The sequence below is a fragment of the Lampetra fluviatilis genome, chromosome 64, assembly GCF_964198595.1.
Source record: "Lampetra fluviatilis chromosome 64, kcLamFluv1.1, whole genome shotgun sequence".
NCBI lineage: Eukaryota > Metazoa > Chordata > Hyperoartia > Petromyzontiformes > Petromyzontidae > Lampetra > Lampetra fluviatilis.
The window spans coordinates 4,171,262-4,194,680 of NC_136338.1; the positions used below are offsets into that span (position 1 = coordinate 4,171,262).

At 58.0% G+C, this 23,419-nt stretch overlaps 1 protein-coding gene across 1 annotated transcript; it reads right to left on the reverse strand.

Annotated features, from left to right (window-relative positions):
- Positions 1-7,960: 7,960 nt before the first annotated feature.
- Positions 7,961-20,783, reverse strand: LOC144951971 (peptidase inhibitor 16-like). The gene is made up of 5 exons (XM_078882344.1): positions 20,577-20,783; positions 12,153-12,377; positions 10,913-11,020; positions 9,609-9,691; positions 7,961-8,093 (listed from the first exon to the last, which is right to left on the reverse strand). The coding sequence occupies exons 1-3, from the start codon at positions 20,748-20,750 to the stop codon at positions 10,925-10,927; spliced, it is 495 nt and encodes a 164-aa protein (XP_078738470.1). The 5' UTR covers positions 20,751-20,783; the 3' UTR covers positions 7,961-8,093; positions 9,609-9,691; positions 10,913-10,924.
- Positions 20,784-23,419: the final 2,636 nt, after the last annotated feature.

Genomic DNA, 23,419 nt, shown 5'->3' on the forward strand with positions numbered 1-23,419 from the left:
CCCCGTGGTGGTGGCCAAGGCCTCGCTGCTCTCCGTGGTGGCTTTCCTCGCTAGGTGGCACGCTGTAGTTGTTGTTGTGGTTGTTGTGGTGGTGGTGGTGGTGGTGGTGCTAGGTGCCAGGCCGTGGGCAGGCCCCGTGGTGGTGGCCACGGCCTCGCTGCTCTCCGTGGTGGCTCTCCTCGCTAGGTGGCACGCTGTAGTTGTTGTAATTGTTGTTGTTGTTGTGGTTGTGGTTGTGGTGGTGGTGGTGGTGGTGGTGGTGGTGGTGCTAGGTGCCAGGCCGTGGGCGGGCCCCGTGGTGGTGGCCAAGGCCTCGCTGCTCTCCGTGGTGGCTCTCCTCGCTAGGTGGCACGCTGTAGTTGTTGTAATTGTTGTTGTGGTGGTGGTGGTGGTGCTAGGTGCCAGGCCGTGGGCAGGCCCCGTGGTGGTGGCCAAGGCCTCGCTGCTCTCCGTGGTGGCTTTCCTCGCTAGTTGGCACGCTGTAGTTGTTGTAATTGTTGTGGTGGTGGTTGTTGTGGTTGTTGTGGTGCTAGGTGCCAGTCCGTGGGCGGGCCCCGTGGTGGTGGCCACGGCCTCGCTGCTCTCCGTGGTGGCTCTCCTCGCCGCCACGGCGCTGCTGCTGCGGCGTCTCCTGCGGCCTCGCCTCGAGCTCCACCGGGAGGCCAACCGCATCGCGCGCCGCCGGGCCCCCCCCCACCCCCCACGGGGGGGGGGCTAGGGGGGCAGGAGGACACCCTCAGGGGGGGGGCTAGGGGGCAGGAGGACACCCCCGCCGAGTGAGGGGGGGCCTCACGACCCCCGCCGAGTGAGGGGGGGCCTCACGACCCCCGCCGGCCCAAGCTCTGTGATCCTGTAGCAGTGGTCGTTGCAGCAATATTATGAATCGTATTTAAAAAAATATAATTGGAATAATTATTTCCGCGCTTGGCCAACTCGCGAGGGGTGAGGGGGCCCATTTTTCAAATGGTGCTCGCCGCATCTTGTTCCCCCGATCCTGTGGATCAAATCCACACGCATACGCACATACACACGCATGCACATACGCACACACGCATGAACGCACGCACACACGCATGAACGCACGCACGCACATACACGCGCATGAACACACACACACACGCACGCACATACGCACATACACGCGCATGCACACACACGCACTCACAAGCACACATGCACACACAGACGCACACACAAGCATGCACATGCACACGCGCACGCATGCACACGCACACACATACACACGCGCGCACACATGCACGCACGCACACACACACCTTGCTCGGTCGGCACCAGGTCGGTCATCGGCACCGGCGCCCCGGGTCTCTGCGCCGATGGAGTTTGTTTCAACCACGTGGAGACGCGCACCGCTAGCCACATCCTGAGATCGTCAACAACAACAACAACTCGCGCTGCAGCTGCTGCTGCTGCTGCTGTCAGGCCAACACGCGGTGATCGCCACGCGGGGTCACCACCGTCGCTGCTCACCCCCCCCCCCCCCACGACCTCGACGCTTGAACCCATGGGGGTCCGGACCCCCCCCCCCCACCCCCCCGGATCGAGGGTCCCTCAGAGCCTCTTGACCATGGGTCCTCTAGGGGCCCCCATCCCTCCCTCCCTCCCTTACCCCGCTGATCCGAGGTCTTTGAACCAAACCTCCACACACCAACCACCACCCACCACAACCACCCACCAATCTCCACCCACCCCACCCTCCACCCACCAACCTCCACCCACCACAACCACCCACCAACCTCCACCACCCACCCACCAACCTCCACCCACCCCCACCTCCACCCATCACAACCACCACCCACCCACCCACCACCACCCACCACCGCTGTGGGTCCCGTTGACAGCTGTGAGGCTGTGAATGTGAATGTCAGAGCAGTCCAGTGACGATGGCTGGGGGGGCTGGTGGTTCTCGTGGTGGTGATGGTTGTGGTGGTAGTGGTTGTAGTGGTTGTAGTGATGGTGGTTGTGGTAGTGGTAGTTGTTGTGGTTAGCGCCGTTGAGCTATGAACCCCAGTTGAGCTCCGAACCACGGCCGCGGATTCCAGGTGATGATGATGATGATATCCGAACCGGTCCTGGGGCCCCTCCTTCCCTCCCCCACCTAGGGAGGGGGGCCCGACTCTGCCTCAAATTAGTGGAGTGAACATCGCCACTTTGGAGACAAAGGCGGCCGGGCGTGGTGCTGGCCACCCTGGGTGCTGCTACTGCTCCTAGCGCGAACAGCACTTGCCCCAACAGTCTATTACAGGCTACACGCAAACCTCGCCAACACCTGAGCAGTGCCCTGCCGCCTCGGTACAGACCAATTCAGACCGTACTGGTCACCCCGTGGCTTTATGAATCTGAACGTTTATCCTGCAAAGTTGCGTCACCAAGGGAGAAACACAAACACAGACACTCGCCACGAGTACACTCACCACTAGTACACTCACCACTGCGACACTCACCGCTACACTCGCCACGAGTACACTCGCCACTAGTACACTCACCACCAGTACACTCACCACGAGTACACTCACCACTACGACACTCATCGCTACTACACTCACCGCTACTACACTCACCACTAGCACACTCATCACCGCGACACTCACCACCACTACACTCACCACTACATACCAGTCAACCCCTGATCAGTGCCCTGCCTTATTACATTGACATCGCGGATGTATTGGTTACCGCCGTGCCCCTTAAAGTCCCCCATCACAAGGGAGAAACACAAACAAATGGACACGTGTTTTTGTTGGTGCTTGTGTTGAAACTGCTGTATCCCGGAATGGACCTAAACAATAAAATGTCCCTGTACACGAATACGGGCTGACGTGGCACGGTTCGACACGGCGCGGGGTGACACGGCACGGCTTGACACGTGCTGCCACTCACAGCACTTGCACCCCCCCCCCACACTTCCCACATTCTACAGGCTACAGGGTGGTGGGGGGAGGGACATGGTTGTTGGTGGTGGTGGTGGTTGTTGTTGATTTAGGACTTCGTGGTCTTGATCGAAACGTGGCCGTCCACATCTGCCGTCAACAACAACAACAACCGCCCGTCACCGCCACTCGACGGCCACCACCACGGCGCTTGTGCCAGGCTGTGTGCACGTGAACGGTCACGTGTGCACGTGAACGGTCACGTGGCGTGCGCACGTGAACGGTCACGTGGTGTGTGCACGTGAACGATCACGTGGTGTGCACGTGAACGGTCACGTGGTGTGTGCACGTGAACGGTCACGTGGAGTGCACGTGAACGATCACGTGGCGTGCGCACGTGAACGATCACGTGGCGTGCGCACGTGAACGGTCACGTGGTGTGCGCACGTGAACGATCACGTGGCGTGCGCACGTGAACGATGACGTGGTGTGTGCACGTGAACGATCACGGGGTGTGTGCGCGTGAACGGTCACGTGGTGTGTGCACGTGAACGATCACGGGGTGTGTGCACGTGAACGGTCACGTGGTGTGCACGTGAACGGTCACGTGGTGTGTGCACGTGAACGGTCACGGTGTGTGCACGTGAACGGTCACGTGGTGTGCACGTGAATGGTCATGGGGTGTGTGCACGTGAACGGTCACGTGGTGTGTGCACGTGAACGGTCACGTGGTGTGTGCACGTGAACGGTCACGTGGTGTGTGCACGTGAACGGTCACGTGGTGTGTGCACGTGAACGGTCACGGGGTGTGTGCACGTGAACGGTCACGGGGTGTGTGCACGTGAACGGTCACGTGGTGTGTGCACGTGAACGGTCACGTGGTGTGCACGTGAACGGTCACGGGGTGTGTGCACGTGAACGGTCACGGGGTGTGTGCACGTGAACGGTCACGTGGTGTGTGCACGTGAACGGTCACGTGGTGTGTGCACGTGAACGGTCACGTGGTGTGTGCACGTGAACGGTCACGGGGTGTGTGCACGTGAACGGTCACGTGGTGTGTGCACGTGAACGGTCACGTGGTGTGTAAAGTAGGACCGGGTGGTTCTTTAGCCTTTTGCTGCAGCCTCGCCACCCAATTGTGGTTCTCCACTCGTTACAAACAAAAAACAAAGTTGGAACGATGTCAATGAACGCATTGTCGGGTGTTGCCGATACGAAGTTAGTTGTGGACTTGCTCTGCCCCCGTGACTTTGTGTTCGATGATTCGCCTGCTAAAGACAAACCTGGCCACGTCTAGCATCCACATCCCAGGAAGGGCTTCTCGCAGCCTCGGGGGGTGCATCATTTCGTATTTTTTAAATCCTTCATATTAAGTTCGCGTGCTTGCTTGCTTGCTTGCGTGCTTGCTTGCTTGCTTACGACCGTGCAAATCTTTCGGTCGTTTTTTAACCCACTTCCCGTTATCCAATCGAGCTGACATTTTCCACACAGACTCGTTGTGCGTGACAATTAATTTTTGTGAAAAAAAATCCCAAAATGTTACACTGTTTAGGGAAAACAAATTAAATATTTAATTACCAATTGCTTAATACTGGCAGACAATCATCTGACCCATAGGTGGCAGCCATCTCAAGCCAGAGGACGAGAAGACTCTAGCCGCCACGCATATAAAGGATTTATAGTGAAAAACTTTGTTTTTACGGATTTACTTGTTTAAAAATCTTTGCTTTATGTAACCCCCCCCCCCACTCTCTCGCTCACTCTCTCTCTGTCTCTCTGTCTGTCTCTCGCGTGCGTCATTCACGGTCCTCCTGAGACACCCTGCCGGTGGGGAGAGAGGGGGTAGTGGGGGGGGTGTCCACGTTCTCATGACGAGAGGGGGAAACGCGCCCGTGGGGGGGGGGGGGGTAATGGGACTCTGGATTTTCACCGGGGATGTGGAAGCGCTGTACGGTGACGCAGCAGCAGACACGAGGCATCACGAAACAGCAACGATATCGTAAGCCATTTACTGAATGAACCAAACATCAGGTAAGCGTATAAACGGGTTCTGAAAGACGCATCTTGAAAATGTCAACGGACACGCAGAGATCAATGCACATCGTGAACGAGCGGTGCGCAGCCCTGGGGGCTTACACGGCAAACATCATCTTGGGGTCACACGTAGAGTCCCATTACTGACGGCTGGCTTGGGTGAGCGGGTAGTGAGTGGGCTGGGTGGAGGCTGTTTTGGGTGAGCGGGTGGTGAGTGGGCTGGGTGGAGGCTGGCTTGGGAGAGCGGGTGGTGAGTGGGCTGGGTGGAGGCTGTTTTGGGTGAGCGGGTGGTGAGTGGGCTGGGTGGAGGCTGGCCTGGGTGAGCAGGTGGTGAGTGGGCTGGGTGGGGGCTGGCTTGGGTGAGCGGGTGGTGAGTGGGCTGGGTGGAGGCTGGCCTGGGTGAGCGGGTGGTGAGTGGGCTGGGTGGAGGCTGTCTTGGGTGAGCGGGTGGTGAGTGGGCTGGGTGGAGGCTGACTTGGGTGAGTGGGTGGTGAGTGGGCTGGGTGGAGGCTGTCTTGGGTGAGTGGGTGGTGAGTGGGCTGGGTGGAGGCTGACTTGGGTGAGTGGGTGGTGAGTGGGCTGGGTGGGGGCTGGCTTGGGTGAGCGGGTGGTGAGTGGGCTGGGTGGAGGCTGGCCTGGGTGAGCGGGTGGTGAGTGGGCTGGGTGCAGGCTGGCCTGGGTGAGCGGGTGGTGAGTGGGCTGGGTGGAGGCTGTCTTGGGTGAGTGAGTGGTGGAGTGGGCTGGGTGGAGGCTGTCTTGGGTGAGCGGTGGTCAGTAGACGGGGTGGAGAAGGCGATTGTGTGGTTGAGGGTAATTGGGGATGTTTCAAGCAGTTGTGGTGACGGTGGTGGTAGTGGTTTAAGTGGTGGTTTTGGTGGTGGTGGGTTTAGCCTCGGTGGTTTTAGTAGTGTTCAGTTCATTGGTTGTGTGGTTCTTTTTACGTGGTATCTTCGATTTTAGTGGTGGTTGTGGTGGTGGTTTTAGGTTTGATTTGGTGGTGGTGGTGGCGGCGGTGATGATTTCAGTGGTGGTGGTGGTTTTAGGTTTGATTTGGTGGTGGTGGTGGCGGCGGTGATGATTTCAGTGGTGGTGGTGGTTTTAGGTTTGATTTGGTGGTGGTGGTGGCGGCGGTGATGATTTCAGTGGTGGTGGTGGTTTTAGGTTTGATTTGGTGGTGGTGGTGGCGGCGGTGATGATTTAAGTGGTGGTGGTGGTTTTAGGTTTGATTTGGTGGTGGTGGTGGTGGCGGCGGTGATGATTTCAGTGGTGGTGGTGGTTTTTCGTGGCGTTGAATGACTCGGTCGTGGTGGTGCGGATTTTTTGTGGTAGCTGCGATTTTAGTGGTGGTTGTGTGGTTTTAGGTGGTGGTGGTGATTCTAGTGGTGGTTTTGGTGGTGACGATTTTAGTGGTGGTTGTGTGGTTTTAGGTGGTGGTGGTGATTCTAGTGGTGGTTTTGGTGGTGACGATTTTAGTGGTGGTTGTGTGGTTTTAGGTGGTGGTGGTGATTCTAGTGGTGGTTTTGGTGGTGACGATTTTAGTGGTGGTTGTGTGGTTTTAGGTGGTGGTGGTGATTCTAGTGATGGTTTTGGTGGTGACGATGTTAGTGGTGGTTGTGTGGTTTTGGCGATGGTGGTGGCGGTGGTGATTTTAGTGGTAGTGGTGTTTAGTGGTGATGTAGTGACAGCGCTGGATGTCAACATGCTGGGTGTAGTATCGGCCGTATAGGGGCCCGATGAGCGCTGATTAATAGCCCTCGATGGCACCACGCTTGGCGTGCAGTGCTAGCCCCTACAGGACAGGGTGTGTTGGGTGCCGGCAGAAGGACGCGGTTACTCGAGTCCACGGCACTCTGGTTGACCCGGGAGGACACGTGACCGGTTAAGTCGACAAAGGGGCCCCTAGAGTGGGCTAGGGGTGGTCACGTGGATGGGACCCATATCCTTCCCGAGGGGTTCTGGCAGAGGTCGCAACCGGGTACCCGATACCCGTACCCTACCAGATACCCGGCTACCCGTACCCGGCCGGGTACGGGTAGCCGTTTGCGACCCTGGTGCGGCCGGGTACGGGTACGGGTAGGCCGTGAGTCACTGGTGAGTCACCGTTTGTCACTCATTTCCCAACGTCTTGTCTCTTCTCACAATTCAAGTTCCTAGAATCAACCCACCCGCGCCTGCAACATGGCTTCATCCCAGAGGTCGCAATCAGGTACCCGATACACGGGTACGGCCGGGTACGGGTACCCATTTGCGACCATGGTGCGGGCGGGTACGGGTACGGGTAAGGAATCAAAACCCGTTTGCGACCTCTGGGTTCTGGAAGGTGGGCGTGGTCAAGGGCCGAGCCGGCCACGCCGCGGAAAATATAAGCCGGGTCCCGGGAGGGACCGGAGCTGTTGTTCATCCTGGAAGAAACCCTTCGTCTCCGTTCTCCATTCAACGAGTCTCCAACACGTGGTCACGGGCCGAAGCCGTTGGTCCCTGTCCGTAGTAGCAATTACGTAGTGACTAGTGTAGTTACTAGTGTAGTGTAGTAACTAGTGTAGCTAACCTGGTGGTCACCACGTGGTTAGCTACACCAGTCACGTGGTAACTAGTGTAGCTCGCCTGGTGGTCACCACCGTAGGTTGTTATTCTGTTAAGGGGAAACTGAGCCCGTGTGTTGGAACTGAATAAATGTGTTGCCTCCAAGTCTACGTCTGCGACTCAGTTGAACCCGTTACAGTGACATTAGCGGCGGCTGCGGTGGCGGTGGCGGCGGTGGTGGTGGTGGTGGTGGCGGTGATGGTGGTGGTGGCGGTGGTGGTGGTGGTGGCGGTGGTGGTGGCGGTGACGGTGGCGGTGGCAGCGGTGGCGGTGGCAGCGGTGGCGGTGGCAACAGTGGCAGCTTCTTGGTGCTCCGCAGAGGTTGCCAGGCTGTAGGAGACGGTTTCTAGGCGACGGTCAGGCTCATTGCCAGGAGGAGGCCCAGGCCCAGAGTCCTCAGCTGCCCGAGGCCCCGGGTGGCAGCGTTGCCCCCGGCGGGGTCTGGAGCCCCCCCGGCGGGGTCTGGAGCCCCCCCGGGGGGGTCGTGGACCCCGCCGCGGGGGTTTGGGGCCACCCTGGACGGGTCTGGGACCACCCCGGGGGGGTCTGGGGCTCCACCGGGGACGCTCGATTTTTCCTCCTCACGAACTGGGGTAGAAAGAGCACGGATTGTCAAGAACAGCAACATGCACCACCACCACGCACCACCACAATGCACCACCACCACGCACCACCACCACGCTCCAACACCACGCTCCAACACCACGCTCCACCACCACCACCATGCACCACCACCATGCACCACCACCACGCTCCAACACCACGCTCCAACACCACGCTCCACCACCACCATGCACCACCACCATGCACCACCACTACGCACCACCACAATGCACCACCACCACGCACCACCACCATGCACCACCACCACGCTCCAACACCACGCTCCAACACCACGCTCCACCACCACCACCATGCACCACCACCATGCACCACCACTACGCACCACCACAATGCACCACCACGCTCCACCACCACGCTCTACCACAACCACCACCATGCACCACCACCACGCTCCACCACCACGCAAGAACACCACGCTTCACCACGCTTCACCACCATGCGCCACCACCACGCACCACCATGCACCACCACCACGCTCCACCACGACCACGCACCACCACCATGCTCCACCACCACACTCCACCACCACGCAACAACACCACGCACCACCACCATGCATCTCCATCACGCGACACCACCACGATTCACCACCACGCTCCACCACCACGAACCACCACCACGAACCACCACCATGCTCCACTACTAAGCACCACCACCACGTACCACCACGCACCACCACCACGCACCACCACCACGCTCTACCACCACCACACTCCACCACCACGCACCACCGCTATAACTGAGCTCCCCTATGACTGAGTTCCCCTATAACTGAGCTCCCCTATAACTGAGCTCCTCTATGACTGAGTGCCCCTATGACTGAGTTCCCCTATAACTGAGCTCCCCTATAACTGAGCTCCCCTATAACTGAGTGCCCTTATGACTGAATGCCCACGTGACTGAGCTCCCCTATAACTGAGCTCCCCTATGACTGAGCTCCCCTATGACTGAACTCCCCTATGACTGAGTGCCCCTATAACTGAGTGTCCCTATAACTGAGCTCCCCTCGAACTGAGCTCCCCGATAACTGAGTGCCCCCCACGTGACTGAATGCCCACGTGACTGAGTACCCCCCAAGTGACTGAGCTCCCCACGTGACTGAGTGCCCCCCACGTGACTGAGTGCCCCCACGTGATTGAGTGCCCACGTGACTGAGTGCCCCTCACGTGACTGAGTGCCCCCCACGTGACTGAGTGCCCACGTGACTGAGTGCCCCCACGTGATTGAGTGCCCCCCACGTGACTGAGTGCCCCCCACGTGACTGAGTGCCCCCCACGTGACTGAGTGCCCCCCACGTGACTGAGCTCCCCACGTGACTGAGCTCCCCCCACGTGATTGAGTGCCCCCCACGTGACTGAGCTCCCCCCACGTGACTGAGTGCCCCCCACGTGACTGAGCTCCCCTATAACTCAGTGCCCCCACGTGACTGAGCTCCCCACGTGACTGCGTGCCCCCCACGTGACTGAGCTCCCCACTCACAGCAGAGTTTGTTGCGGCACTTCCCGCTGCACTTGCTGCAGGGCGCCCCCACGCGGTACGGCCGCTCGTCTTCGAAGTTGCCGCTGGGAAGCAGTGGGGTTGGTGGGGGGGCGGGGGACGGGAGCAAAGCATTGGGGGGGGCAGGGGGAAGTGGGGGGCAGGGGGAGGGGGGGGCGAGTCAAGGAAGAAGAAACACCGCGCGCGCATCGCACGGAATCTCGGAGCCGCCCCGAAAAAACAAAGAAAACCAGCGAGATTATAGATTTGAAGCTTTCGTGACTGCAGGGATTCATTTTCTTGGTTCTTTCGGTAAAGTCACGTAGAAGGGAAGTAATAAAATAATAAAAATAAAACATAATAAAATTTCGATTTAAAGCTTTCGTGACTGCAGGGATTCATCTTCTTGGTTCTTTCGGTAAAGTCACGTAGAAGGGAAATAATAAAATAATAAAAATAAAACATAATAAAATTTCGATTTAAAGCTTTCGTGACTGCAAGGATTCATCTTCTTGGTTTTTTCGGTAAAGTCACGTAGAAGGGAAGTAATAAAATAATAAAAATGAAACATAATATATTATTTTTTATTATTATTTAATTTTATTATGTTTTATTTTTATTATTTTATTACTTACCTTCTACGTGACTTTACCGACAAAACTAAGAAGATGAATCCCTGCAGTCACGAAAGCTTTAAATCGAAAATGCAAGAATTCATATTCTTAGTTTTTTTCGGTAAAGTCACGAAGGTAAAAAATAAAAATTAATAAAAGTAAAATAAAAATAAAATAAAAATCACGACGTTTCGGAGGCAACACAAGCTTCCGTCTTCAGGTGGAACCGTCACAGCACGATAGCTCATTGGGCTGTGATGACATCACCACCGGGGGGGGGGATGGGGGCGGATGGGGGGGGGATGGGGGGGATGGGGGGGATGGGGGTGGGGGGGATGGGGGGGATGGGGGTGGGGGGGATGGGGGGGATGGGGGTGGGGGGGATGGGGGGGATGGGGGGGGGTGGGGGGGATGGGGGTGGGGGGGATGGGGGGGATGGGGGTGGGGGGGATGGGGGGGATGGGGGTGGGGGGGATGGGGGGGATGGGGGATGGGGGGGATGGGGGGGATGGGGGGGATGGGGGTGGGGGGGATGGGGGGGATGGGGGGGATGGGGGTGGGGGGGATGGGGGTGGGGGGGATGGGGGGGATGGGGGTGGGGGGGATGGGGGGGATGGGGGTGGGGGGGATGGGGGGGATGGGGGGGTGGGGGGGATGGGGGTGGGGGGGATGGGGGGGGGGCTGGCCGCTCACCTGGGCAGGTAGTTACACACAAACACGTGAGTTCTTCACGTCCAGGTTCTTCACGGTGGGACAGCGGTGAGACCCACAGCCCACCTCCTCGGCAGTGGCCCACACCAGCTGCAAAGACAAAGATCCCCCGTGTAGCCTCAACAGACTGTAGGGGCAAGTGCTGTTCGCGAGTAGCACCTATGAAGGCCCGGCACGGCACACGAGGGGGTGGGCGGACAGCACGACGCCCGGCCGCCTTTGTCTTCCCGGTGGCGATGTTTATACACCGCACCAGGTACTCATTTGAGGCTGAGTAGACCTAGTGGAGGCCCGGGACCGGTTCAGATAAATCGTCACCGGTGTTGGCCGTGAGCGGGAATCGAACTCGGGTCGCCAGGTTCGTAGCGCAGCGAAGCGCTACCCGCTACACTGATGTGCACACACACACACAGGCAAAGATCCCCCGTATAGCCTGCACACTGTTTAGGGGCAAGTGCTGTTAGCAAGTAGCACCTGTTAAGGCAGGAACGGCACACGAGGGGGTGGGTGGCCAACACAACGCCCGGCCGCCTTTGTCTCCCCGGTGGCGATGTTTACACACCGCACCAGGTACTCATTTGAGGTTGAGTCGACCTAGTGGAGGCCCAGGACCCTGGTTCAATGAATCGTCACCGGTGTTGGAGTTGTTGGGGTTGGTGGTGGTGATGTGGGTGTGTAGGGTTGGTGGTGGTGTGTATGGCTGGTGGTGGTGGTGTGTAGGGTTGGTGGTGGTGGTGGTGGTGTGTAGGGTTGGTGGTGGTGGTGTCTATGGCTGGTGGTGGTGTGGGTGTGTATGGTTGGTGGTGGTGGTGTGTAGGGTTGGTGGTGGTGGTGGTGTGTAGGGTTGGTGGTGGTGGTGGTGTGTATGGCTGGTGGTGGTGTGGGTGTGTATGGTTGGTGGTGGTGGTGTGTAGGGTTGGTGGTGGTGGTGTGTAGGGTTGGTGGTGGTGGTGGTGTGTATGGCTGGTGGTGGTGGTTGTGTGGGTGTGTAGGGTTGGTGGCGGTGTGGCTGTGTAGGCTTGGTGGTGGTGTGGCTGTGTAGGCTTGGTGGCGGTGTGGCTGTGTAGGCTTGGTGGTGGTGGCGTGGTTGTGTAGGGTTGGTGGTGGTGTGGTTGGTGGTGGTGTGGCTGTGTAGACTTGCTGGTGGTAGGTAGGTGTGTAGGCTTGCTGGTGGTGCAAGTTGTTTTGACCACAAACACACACACGCACAGCCTCTCCCAACCTGCGTGTAGTGTCCGCACATCTTCCCCACTGTGCACGAGTTGTTGGCGAACGTGTAGTCGCTGCGCTCCGCGTACCAGGCGCGCACCGCCGCCGTCTCGCTGAGCGACACGGTCGACACGAGGTAGAGGTTCTCTCCCACGCTGTCCAGCCCAGCCGCGCTGTGCTCCCAGGCGCACACGCGGGCGTAGGACAACGCCTGGGACGCTAACTGCGTATTCCAGCGCTGTGTGGGTGGTGGTGGTGGTGGGGGGGGGGGTGGTGGGGTTGTGGTGGGTTGGGTGGTGGTGGTGTTGGTTGGTGGTGTTTTGGTGGGTCGGTTGTGGAGTTGTGGTGGGTCGGTTGGTGGTGTTGTGGTGGGTCGGTTGGTGGTGTTGGTTGGTGGTGTTGTGGTGTATTGGTTGGTGGTGTTGTGGTGTGTTGGTTGTGGTGTGGTGTGTGGGTTGGTTGGTGGGTTGGATGGTGTGGCGGGAGGGGGGTCGGGTGGTGGGTTGGTTGGTGGTGTTGTGGTGGTGTTGTGGTGGTGTTGTGGTGGTGTTGTGGTGGGTTGGGTGGTGGGGTTGTGGTGGTGGGTTGGGTGGTGGTGGTGTGGTGGGGTTGTGTTGGTGGGTTGGGTGGTGGTGGTGGTGGTGGTGGGTTGGGTGGTGGTGGTGGTGGTGGGGGGGGGGGGGTTGGGGGGCGTGGTGGTGGTGGTATTGTGGTGGTGGGGTGGGGTTGTGGTGGGGTGTTGGGTGGTGGTGTTGTGGTGGTGTTGTGGTGGTGTTGTGGTGGTGGGTTGGGTGGTGGTGTTGTGGTGGTGTTGTGGTGGTGTTGTGGTGGGTTGGTTGGTGGGTTGGATGGTGTGGCGGGAGGGGGGTCGGGTGGTGGGTTGGGTGGTGGTGGTGTGGTGTGGGGTGGGGTGGTGGGTTAGGTGGTGATGTTGTGGTGGGGTTGGGTGGTGGGTTGGGTGGTGGGTTGGGTGGTGGTGGTGGTGTTGTGTGTTGGTTGGTGGTGTTTTGGTGGGTCGGTTGGTGGGTTGGGTGGTGGTGTTGTGGTGTGTTGGTTGGTGGTTGTGGTGGGTTGGGTGGAGGTGTTGTGGTAGAGTTGGTTGGTGTGTTGGTGGTGGTGGTTGTGGTGTATTGGGTGGTGGTGTGGTGGGGTTGGGTGGTGGGTTGGGTGGTGGTGGTGTGGTGGGGTGGGGTTGTGGTGGTGGTGTTGTGGTGGGGTTGTGGTGTGTGGGTTGGGTGGTGGTGTGGTGGGGTGGGGTGGTGGGTTGGGTGGTGATGTTGTGGTGGTGTTGTGGATGGTGTTGGGTGGTGGTGGTGTGGTGGGGTTGGGTGGTGGGTTGAGTAGTGGTGTTGTGGTGGGGTCGGTTGGTGGTGTTGTGGTGTGTTGGGGGTGTTGTGGTGGAATGGGTTGGTGTGTTGGGTGGTGGTGTTGTGGTGGATTTCATGTGTTGATGGTTGTGGTGGTTTGGGTGGGGGTAGGGGGAGGGGGTAAGGGGTGGGAAGAGGGGAGGGGGGGCAGTGACAAGGGGGGGGGATTTACAAATCAAACTTTTCGGCACCACCACGTAGATCAGGCGCTCGTGTGGCCCAGGCAGCTACCGTCTATAGGTGTGGGGGGAGGGGGGGGTGGGGGAGATGCGGGGCCCGGGGCGAACGGATCGAACAGTACATTGAACTTCTTTCGCACCGTACGTGTCCGACACCGTGGCAGGTGGCAGCTGGGTAAGGGAAGGGGTTTTTTAGGAGGCCCATCAGGAGGTGGCAGTGGTGAGAGGCAGAATTGGTGGTGGTGGGGGGAGGGTGGGGGGGGGACACTCGGTACTCGCACGGATGTGGAGTTTCGCTCTTCAAGCTGTCAACCCCTTACCCTTATCAGTGTCTTACAGAGCTTGTTACAGAGCAAATCAGACATGATTGAACTCACCCCGTGCCCCTTGCAAACCTCGACGTTCAAAATAACAAAGTTCCATCGCAAGGGAGAAACACGCGAACAAAAACGGGGTTTTTATTTTTTTGCCCGCATTGAAACGCCGTATGGGCCTGAACAACTTCAATTTGCACGCACAAATCATTAGAGGCGGTCAACCGCAATGCGTTGGCAAGCAATGTGCTCTATACGTCTTAACGGTCTACAAAAGCACGCACCACCACAACCACCACCACCACCACCTCCGCCTCCACCACTACCACCTCCACCACCTCCATCACTTCCACCACCACAACCACCTCCACCACCTCCACCACAACCACCACCACCCCCACCACCACCTCCACCTCCACAACCACCACCACCACCTCCACCACCACCTCCACCACCACCTCCACCACGTCCACCACCATGACCACAACCACCACCACAACCACCACCACCTCCACCACCACCGCAACCACCACCACAACCACGACCAACGCAACCATCCACCACCACCACAGCCACCACCACCGCAACCACCACCTCCACCACCGCAACCACCACCTCCACCACCTCCACCACCACAACCACCACCTCCACCACCACAACCACCACCACCTCCACCACCACCACCTCCACCACCACAACCACGACAACCACTACCACCACCTCCACCACCACAACCACCACCTCCACCACCACAACCACCACCACCTCCACCACCACCACCTCCACCACCACAACCACGACAACCACTACCACCACCTCCACCACCACCGCAACCACCACCTCCACCACCGCAACCACCACCTCCACCACCACAGTGAGTGTTTGAGTGAGTGAGTGGTTGAGTGAGTGGTTGAGTGAGTGAGTGAGTGGTTGAGTGAGTGAGTGAGTGGTTGAGTGAGTGAGTGAGTGGTTGAGTGAGTGAGTGGTTGAGTGGTTGAGTGAGTGAGTTGTTGAGTGAGTAGGTAAGTGGTTGAGTGAGTGAGTGAGCGAGTGCTTGAGTGAGCGAGTGAGTGGTTGAGTGAGTGAGTGGTTGAGTGAGTGGTTGAGTGAGTGAGTGGTTGAGTGAGTGAGTGAGTGAGTGGTTGAGTGAGTGAGTGAGCGAGTGATTGAGTGAGCGAGTGAGTGAGTGAGTGAGCGAGTGATTGAGTGAGTGAGTGGTTGAGTGAGTGAGTGAATGAGTGAGTGAGTGGTTGAGTGAGTGAGTGAGTGGTTGAGTGAGTGAGTGGTTGAGTGAGTGAGTGAATGAGTGAGTGAGTGGTTGAGTGAGTGAGTGAGTGGTTGAGTGAGTGAGTGGTTGAGTGAGCGAGTGAGTGGTTGAGTGAGTGAGTGGTTGAGTGAGTGAATGAGTGGTTGAGTGAGTGAGTGGTTGAGTGAGTGAGTGGTTGAGTGAGTGAGTGGTTGAGTGAGTGAGTGAGTGGATGAGTGAGTGACTGAGTGGTTGAGTGAGTGAGTGAGAGGGTGAGTGAGTGAGTGGTTGAGTGAGTGGTTGAGTGAGTGAGTGAGTGGTTGAGTGAGTGAGTGGTTGAGTGAGTGAGTGGTTGAGTGAGTGAGTGGTTGAGTGAGTGAGTGAGTGGTTGAGTGAGTGGTTGAGTGAGTGGTTGAGTGAGCGAGTGAGTGGTTGAGTGAGCGAGTGAGTGGTTGAGTGAGTGAGTGAGTGGTTGAGTGAGTGAGTGGTTGAGTGAGTGAGTGAGTGGTTGAGTGGGGTGAGTGAGTGAGTGGTTGAGTGAGTGAGTGGTTGAGTGAGTGAGTGAGTGTGAGTGAGTGGTTGAGTGAGTGAGTGAGTGGTTGAGTGAGTGAGTGGTTGAGTGAGTGAGTGAGTGGTTGAGAGTGAGTGAGTGGTTGAGTGAGTGAGTGGTTGAGTGAGTGAATGAGTGAGTGGTTGAGTGAGTGAGTGGTTGAGTGAGTGAGTGGTTGAGTGAGTGAGTGAGTGCTGAGTGAGTGAGTGAGTGGTTGAGTGAGTGAGTGAGTGAGTGGTTGAGTGAGTGAGTGGTTGAGTGAGTGAGTGGTTGAGTGAGTGAGTGTTGAGTGAGTGAGTGGTTGAGTGAGTGAGTGAGTGGTTGAGTGAGTGAGTGGTTGAGTGAGTGAGTGAGTGGTTGAGTGAGTGAGTGGTTGAGTGAGTGAGTGGTTGAGTGAGTGAGTGGTTGAGTGAGTGAGTGAGTGGTTGAGTGAGTGGTTGAGTGAGTGTTGAGTGAGCGAGAGTGAGTGGTTGAGTGAGTGAGTGAGTGGTTGAGTGAGTGAGTGAGTGGTTGAGTGAGTGAGTGGTTGAGTGAGTGAGTGAGTGAGTGGTTGAGTGAGTGAGTGGTTGAGTGAGTGAGTGGTTGAGTGAGTGAGTGAGTGGTTGAGTGAGTGAGTGAGTGGTTGAGTGAGTGAGTGGTTGAGTGAGTGAGTGAGTGGTTGAGTGAGTGAGTGGTTGAGTGAGTGAGTGGTTGAGTGAGTGAGTGGTTGAGTGAGTGAGTGAGTGGTTGAGTGAGTGGTTGAGTGAGTGGTTGAGTGAGTGAGTGAGTGTTGAGTGAGTGAGTGAGTGGTTGAGTGAGTGAGTGAGTGGTTGAGTGAGTGAGTGGTTGAGTGAGTGAGTGAGTGGTTGAGTGAGTGAGTGGTTGAGTGAGTGAGTGGTTGAGTGAGTGAGTGAGTGAGTGGTTGAGTGAGTGAGTGAGTGGTTGAGTGAGTGAGTGGTTGAGTGAGTGAGTGAGTGGTTGAGTGAGTGAGTGGTTGAGTGAGTGAGTGGTGTGAGTGATGAGTGGTGTGAGTGAGTGAGTGGTTGAGTGAGTGAGTGGTTGAGTGAGTGAGTGAGTGGCTGAGTGAGTGAGTGAGTGGTTGAGTGAGTGAGTGAGTGAGTTGAGTGAGTGAGTGGTTGAGTGAGTGAGTGGTTGAGTGAGTGAGTGGTTGAGTGAGTGAGTGGTTGAGTGAGTGAGTGAGTGAGTGGTTGAGTGAGTGAGTGGTTGAGTGAGTGAGTGAGTGGTTGAGTGAGTGAGTGAGTGGTTGAGTGAGTGAGTGGTTGAGTGAGTGAGTGGTGAGTGAGTGAGTGGTTGAGTGAGTGATGAGTGAGTGAGTGGTTGAGTGAGTGAGTGGTGAGTGAGTGAGTGAGTGGTTGAGTGAGTGAGTGAGTGGTTGAGTGAGTGAGTGGTTGAGTGAGTGAGTGGTTGAGTGAGTGAGTGGTTGAGTGAGTGAGTGAGTGAGTGAGTGGTTGAGTGAGTGAGTGAGTGGTTGAGTGAGTGAGTGAGTGGTTGAGTGAGTGAGTGAGGTTGAGTGAGTGAGTGGTTGAGTGAGTGAGTGGTTGAGTGAGTGAGTGAGTGAGTGAGTGAGTGAGTGGTTGAGTGAGTGAGTGGTTGAGTGAGTGAGTGAGTGAGTGGTGTTGAGTGAGTGAGTGAGTGGTTGAGTGAGTGAGTGATGGTTGAGTGAGTGAGTGGTTGAGTGAGTGAGTGGTGAGTGAGTGGTTGAGTGAGTGAGTGAGTGGTTGAGTGAGTGAGTGGAGTGAGTGAGTGAGTGAGTGGTTGAGTGAGTGAGTGAGTGGTTGAGTGAGTGAGTGAGTGGTTGAGTGAGTGAGTGAGTGGTTGAGTGAGTGAGTGGTTGAGTGAGTGAGTGAGTGGTTGAGTGAGTGAGTGGTTGAGTAAGTGAGTGAGTGGTTGAGTGAGTGAGTGAGTGGTTGAGTGAGTGCAGTGGTTGAGTGAGTGATTGAGTGAGTGAGTTGGTTAGTGAGTGAAGTGAGTGGTTGAGTGAGTGAGTGGAGCGAGTGAGTGGTTGAGTGAGTGAGTGAGTGGTTGAGTGAGTGAGTGAGTGGTTGAGTGAGTGAGTGAGTGGTTGAGTGAGTGAGTGGTTGAGTGAGTGAGTGAGTGGTTGAGTGAGTGAGTGAGTGGTTGAGTGAGTGAGTGGTTGAGTGAGTGGTTGAGTGAGTGAGTGGTTGAGTAAGTGAGTGAGTGGTTGAGTGAGTGAGTGAGTGGTTGAGTGAGTGAGTGGTTGAGTGAGTGAGTGGTTGAGTGAGTGAGTGAGTGGTTGAGTGAGTGAGTGGTTGAGTGAGTGAGTGAGTGGTTGAGTGAGTGAGTGAGTGGTTGAGTGAGTGATTGAGTGAGCGAGTGAGTGGTTGAGTGAGTGAGTGAGTAGTTGAGTGAGTGAGTGAGTGGTTGAGTGAGTGAGTGAGTGGTTGAGTGAGTGAGTGAGTGGTTGAGTGAGTGAGTGGTTGAGTAAGTGAGTGAGTGGTTGAGTGAGTGAGTGGTTGAGTGAGTGAGTGGTTGAGTGAGTGAGTGAGTGGTTGAGTGAGTGAGTGAGTGGTTGAGTGAGTGAGTGAGTGGTTGAGTGAGTGAGTGGTTGAGTGAGTGGTTGAGTGAGTGAGTGGTTGAGTGAGTGAGTGTTGAGTGAGTGAGTGGTTGAGTGAGTGAGTGAGTGGTTGAGTGAGTGAGTGAGTGGTTGAGTGAGTGAGTGAGTGGTTGATTGAGTGAGTGGTTGCTCTCGTGGGTAGCCCAGAGTCAGCGCCTGCTGGCATCGACATTGTTTACCCGAGATCTAATCCCCTTATACAAGCACTTCCTTACCAACTCCTCACCAACCCTCACCTATCCTCACCAACCCCTCTATACGCTTCACTCCTCACCACATCTCACCATTCCTCACCACGCCTCACCAACCCCCACCTCTCCTCACCAACACCTCACCACGCTTCACCAACCTCTCACCATTCCTCACCACCCCCCTCACCGCCCCTCTCACCACTCCTCACCAACCGATCACCGCCCCCTCACCGCCCCTCACCACCCCCACCACCCCTCCTCACTCCCTCACCACCCCCTCACCACTCCTCACCAAACCGCCTCACCACCGCTCCTCACCAAACCGCCTCACCACCACGCTCCACCACTCCCCACCACCCCTCCTCACCCCCTCACCACCCCCTCACCACTCCTCACCAAATCGCCTCACCACAAAGCTTCACCACTCCCCACCACCCCTCCTCACCCCCTCACCACCCCCTCACCACCCCCTCACCACTCCTCACCAAACCGCCTCACCACCACGCTCCACCACTCCCCACCACCCCTCCTCACCCCCTCACCACCCCCTCACCACTCCTCACCAAATCGCCTCACCACAAAGCTTCACCACTCCCCACCACCCCTCCACACCCCCTCACCACCCCCTCACCACTCCTCACCAAACCGCCTCACCACCAAGCTTCACCACTCCCCACCACCCCTCCACACCCCCTCACCACCCCCTCACCACTCCTCACCAAACCGCCTCACCACAAAGCTTCACCACTCCCCACCACCCCTCCTCACCCCCTCACCACCCCCTCACCACCCCCTCACCACTCCTCACCAAACCGCCTCACCACCACGCTCCACCACTCCCCACCACCCCTCCTCACCCCCTCACCACCCCCTCACCACTCCTCACCAAATCGCCTCACCACAAAGCTTCACCACTCCCCACCACCCCTCCACACCCCCTCACCACCCCCTCACCACTCCTCACCAAACCGCCTCACCACCAAGCTTCACCACTCCCCACCACCCCTCCACACCCCCTCACCACCCCCTCACCACTCCTCACCAAACCGCCTCACCACCAAGCTTCACCACTCCCCACCACCCCTCCACACCCCCTCACCACCCCCTCACCACTCCTCACCAAACCGCCTCACCACAAAGCTCCACCACTCCCCACCACCCCTCCTCACCCCCTCACCACCCCCTCACCACTCCTCACCAAACCGCCTCACCACCAAGCTTCACCACTCCCCACCACCCCTCCTCACCCCCTCACCACCCCCTCACCACTCCTCACCAAACCGCCTCACCACAAAGCTTCACCACTCCCCACCACACCTCCTCACCCCCTCACCACCCCCTCACCACTCCTCACCAAATCGCCTCACCACAAAGCTCCACCACTCCCCACCACCCCTCCTCACCCCCTCACCACCCCCTCACCACTCCTCACCAAACCGTCTCACCACCACGCTCCACCACTCCCCACCACCCCTCCTCACCCCCTCACCACCCCCTCACCACTCCACACCAAACCGCCTCACCACCACGCTCCACCACTCCCCACCACCCCTCCTCACCCCCTCACCACCCCCTCACTACTCCTCACCAAATCGCCTCACCACAAAGCTTCACCACTCCCCACCACCCCTCCTCACCCCCTCACCACCCCCTCACCACTCCTCACCAAACCGCCTCACCACCAAGCTTCACCATTCACCACCACCCCTACACACCGATCACCGCCCCCCCCCCCACCGCCCCTCACCAACCCTCACCTATCCTCACCAACCCCTCTATACGCTTCACTCCTCACCACATCTCACCATTCCTCACCACGCCTCACCAACCCCCACCTCTCCTCACCAACACCTCACCACGCTTCACCAACCTCTCACCATTCCTCACCACCCCCCTCACCGCCCCTCTCACCACTCCTCACCAACCGATCACCGCCCCCTCACCGCCCCTCACCACCCCCACCACCCCTCCTCACTCCCTCACCACCCCCCTCACCGCCCCCCACCACCCCTCACCAGTGCCATCATGTCCGAGGCCGGTGGTTCCACCTGCCCGCGCAGTTCGTTGTGAGCGTCCACCACGGATCGAATCATGACGTCGTCCACCAAGGGGCGACTCACGGCGTCGTCCAACACGGCCCCCTGGGCTGACGGCCCTCGGGCGATCAGCAGCGCCACGACCATCGCCATCCTCACCACCACCCTCCTCACCACCACCGCCGTCGTCACCACCCTCACCACCCTCACCACCCTCACCACCCTCACCATCATCGTGGTCGTCCCGGAGATGTGTTTGGCTCGCCGGGGCACGCACGCTGGTACACGCTCTGGCACTCACACACACTGGCACGCACTGGCACACACTGGCACTCACACACACTGGCACGCACTGGCACACACTGACACTCACACACACTGACACACTCACACACTGACACACGCACTCACTCTCACACTGGCACGCGCGCTGGTGCACGCTCTGGCACTCACACACACTGGCTCACTCACTCACACACACACTCTCACACACTGGCACACTCACACACTGGCACACACTGACACACGCACTCACTCTCACACTGGCACGCGCACTCACACACACTGGCACTCACACACACTGGCACGCACTGGCACACACTGACACACACTGACACACGCACTCACTCTCACACTGGCACGCGCGCTAGTACACGCTCTGGCACTCACACACACTGGCACGCACTGGCACACACTGACACACACTGACACACGCACTCACTCTCACACTGGCACGCACGCTAGTACACGCTCTGGCACTCACACACACTGGCACGCACTGGCACACACTGGCACACACCGACACACGCACTCACTCTCGCACTGGCACGCGCGCTGGTACACGCTCTGGCACTCACACACACTGGCACGCACTGGCACACACTGGCACACACCGACACACGCACTCACTCTCACACTGGCACGCGCGCTGGTACACGCTCTGGCACTCACACACACTGGCACGCACTGGCACACACTGGCACACACTGACACACGCACTCACTCTCGCACTGGCACGCACGCTGGTGCACGCTCTGGCACTCACACACACTGGCACACACTGACACACGCACTCACTCTCACACTGGCACGCACGCTGGTACACGCTCTGGCACTCACACACACTGGCACGCACTGGCACACACTGGCACACACCGACACACGCACTCACTCTCACACTGGCACGCACGCTGGTGCACGCTCTGGCACTCACACACACTGGCACGCACTGGCACACACTGGCACACACCGACACACGCACTCACTCTCGCACTGGCACGCGCGCTGGTACACGCTCTGGCACTCACACACACTGGCACACACTGGCACACACTGGCACACACTGACACACGCACTCACTCTCACACTGGCACGCACGCTGGTACACGCTCTGGCACTCACACACACTGGCACGCACTGGCACACACTGGCACTCACACACACTGGCACGCACTGGCACACACTGGCACACACTGACACACGCACTCACTCTCACACTGGCACGCACGCTAGTACACGCTCTGGCACTCACACACACTGGCACGCACTGGCACACACTGGCACACACTGACACACGCACTCACTCTCACACTGGCACGCACGCTGGTGCACGCTCTGGCACTCACACACACTGGCACGCACTGGCACACACTGGCACACACTGACACACGCACTCACTCTCGCACTGGCACGCGCGCTGGTACACGCTCTGGCACTCACACACACTGGCACGCACTGGCACACACTGGCACACACTGACACACGCACTCACTCTCACACTGGCACGCGCACTCACACACACTGGCACGCACTGGCACACACTGGCACACACCGACACACGCACTCACTCTCACACTGGCACGCGCACTCACACACACTGGCACTCACACACACTGGCACACACTGGCACACACTGACACACGCACTCACTCTCACACTGGCACGCGCACTCACACACACTGGCACTCACACACACTGGCACGCACTGGCACACACTGGCACACACCGACACACGCACTCACTCTCGCACTGGCACGCGCGCTGGTACACGCTCTGGCACTCACACACACTGGCTCACTCACTCACACACACACTCTCACACACGGGCACACTCACACACTGGCACGCGCACTCACACACACTGGCACACACACTGGCACACACGCTGGTACACGCTGGTACACACTCTCACACACTCACGCAACGCACACTCTCACACTGGCACACGCTCTGGCACTCACACACACACTGGCACACGCACTCACTCTCACACACTGGCACAGACTCTCACACACAGCTACACACACACAGCTACACACACAGCTACACACACAGCTACACACACGCAGCTACTCACACAGCTACACACACAGCTACACACACAGCTACACACACGCAGCTACACACACAGCTACACACACAGCTACACACACAGCTACACACAGCTACACACACAGCTACACACAGCTACACACACAGCTACACACACAGCTACACACAGCTACACACACAGCTACACACACAGCTACACACACACAGCTACACACACAGCTACACACACACAGCTACACACACAGCTACACACACAGCTACACACACGCAGCTACACACACAGCTACACACAGCTACACACACACAGCTACACACACAGCTACACACACAGCTACACACACACAGCTACTCACACAGCTACACACACGCAGCTACTCACACACAGCTACACACACAGCTACACACACAGCTACACACACAGCTACTCACACGCAGCTACTCACACAGCTACACACACAGCCACACACACAGCTACACACACAGCTACACAC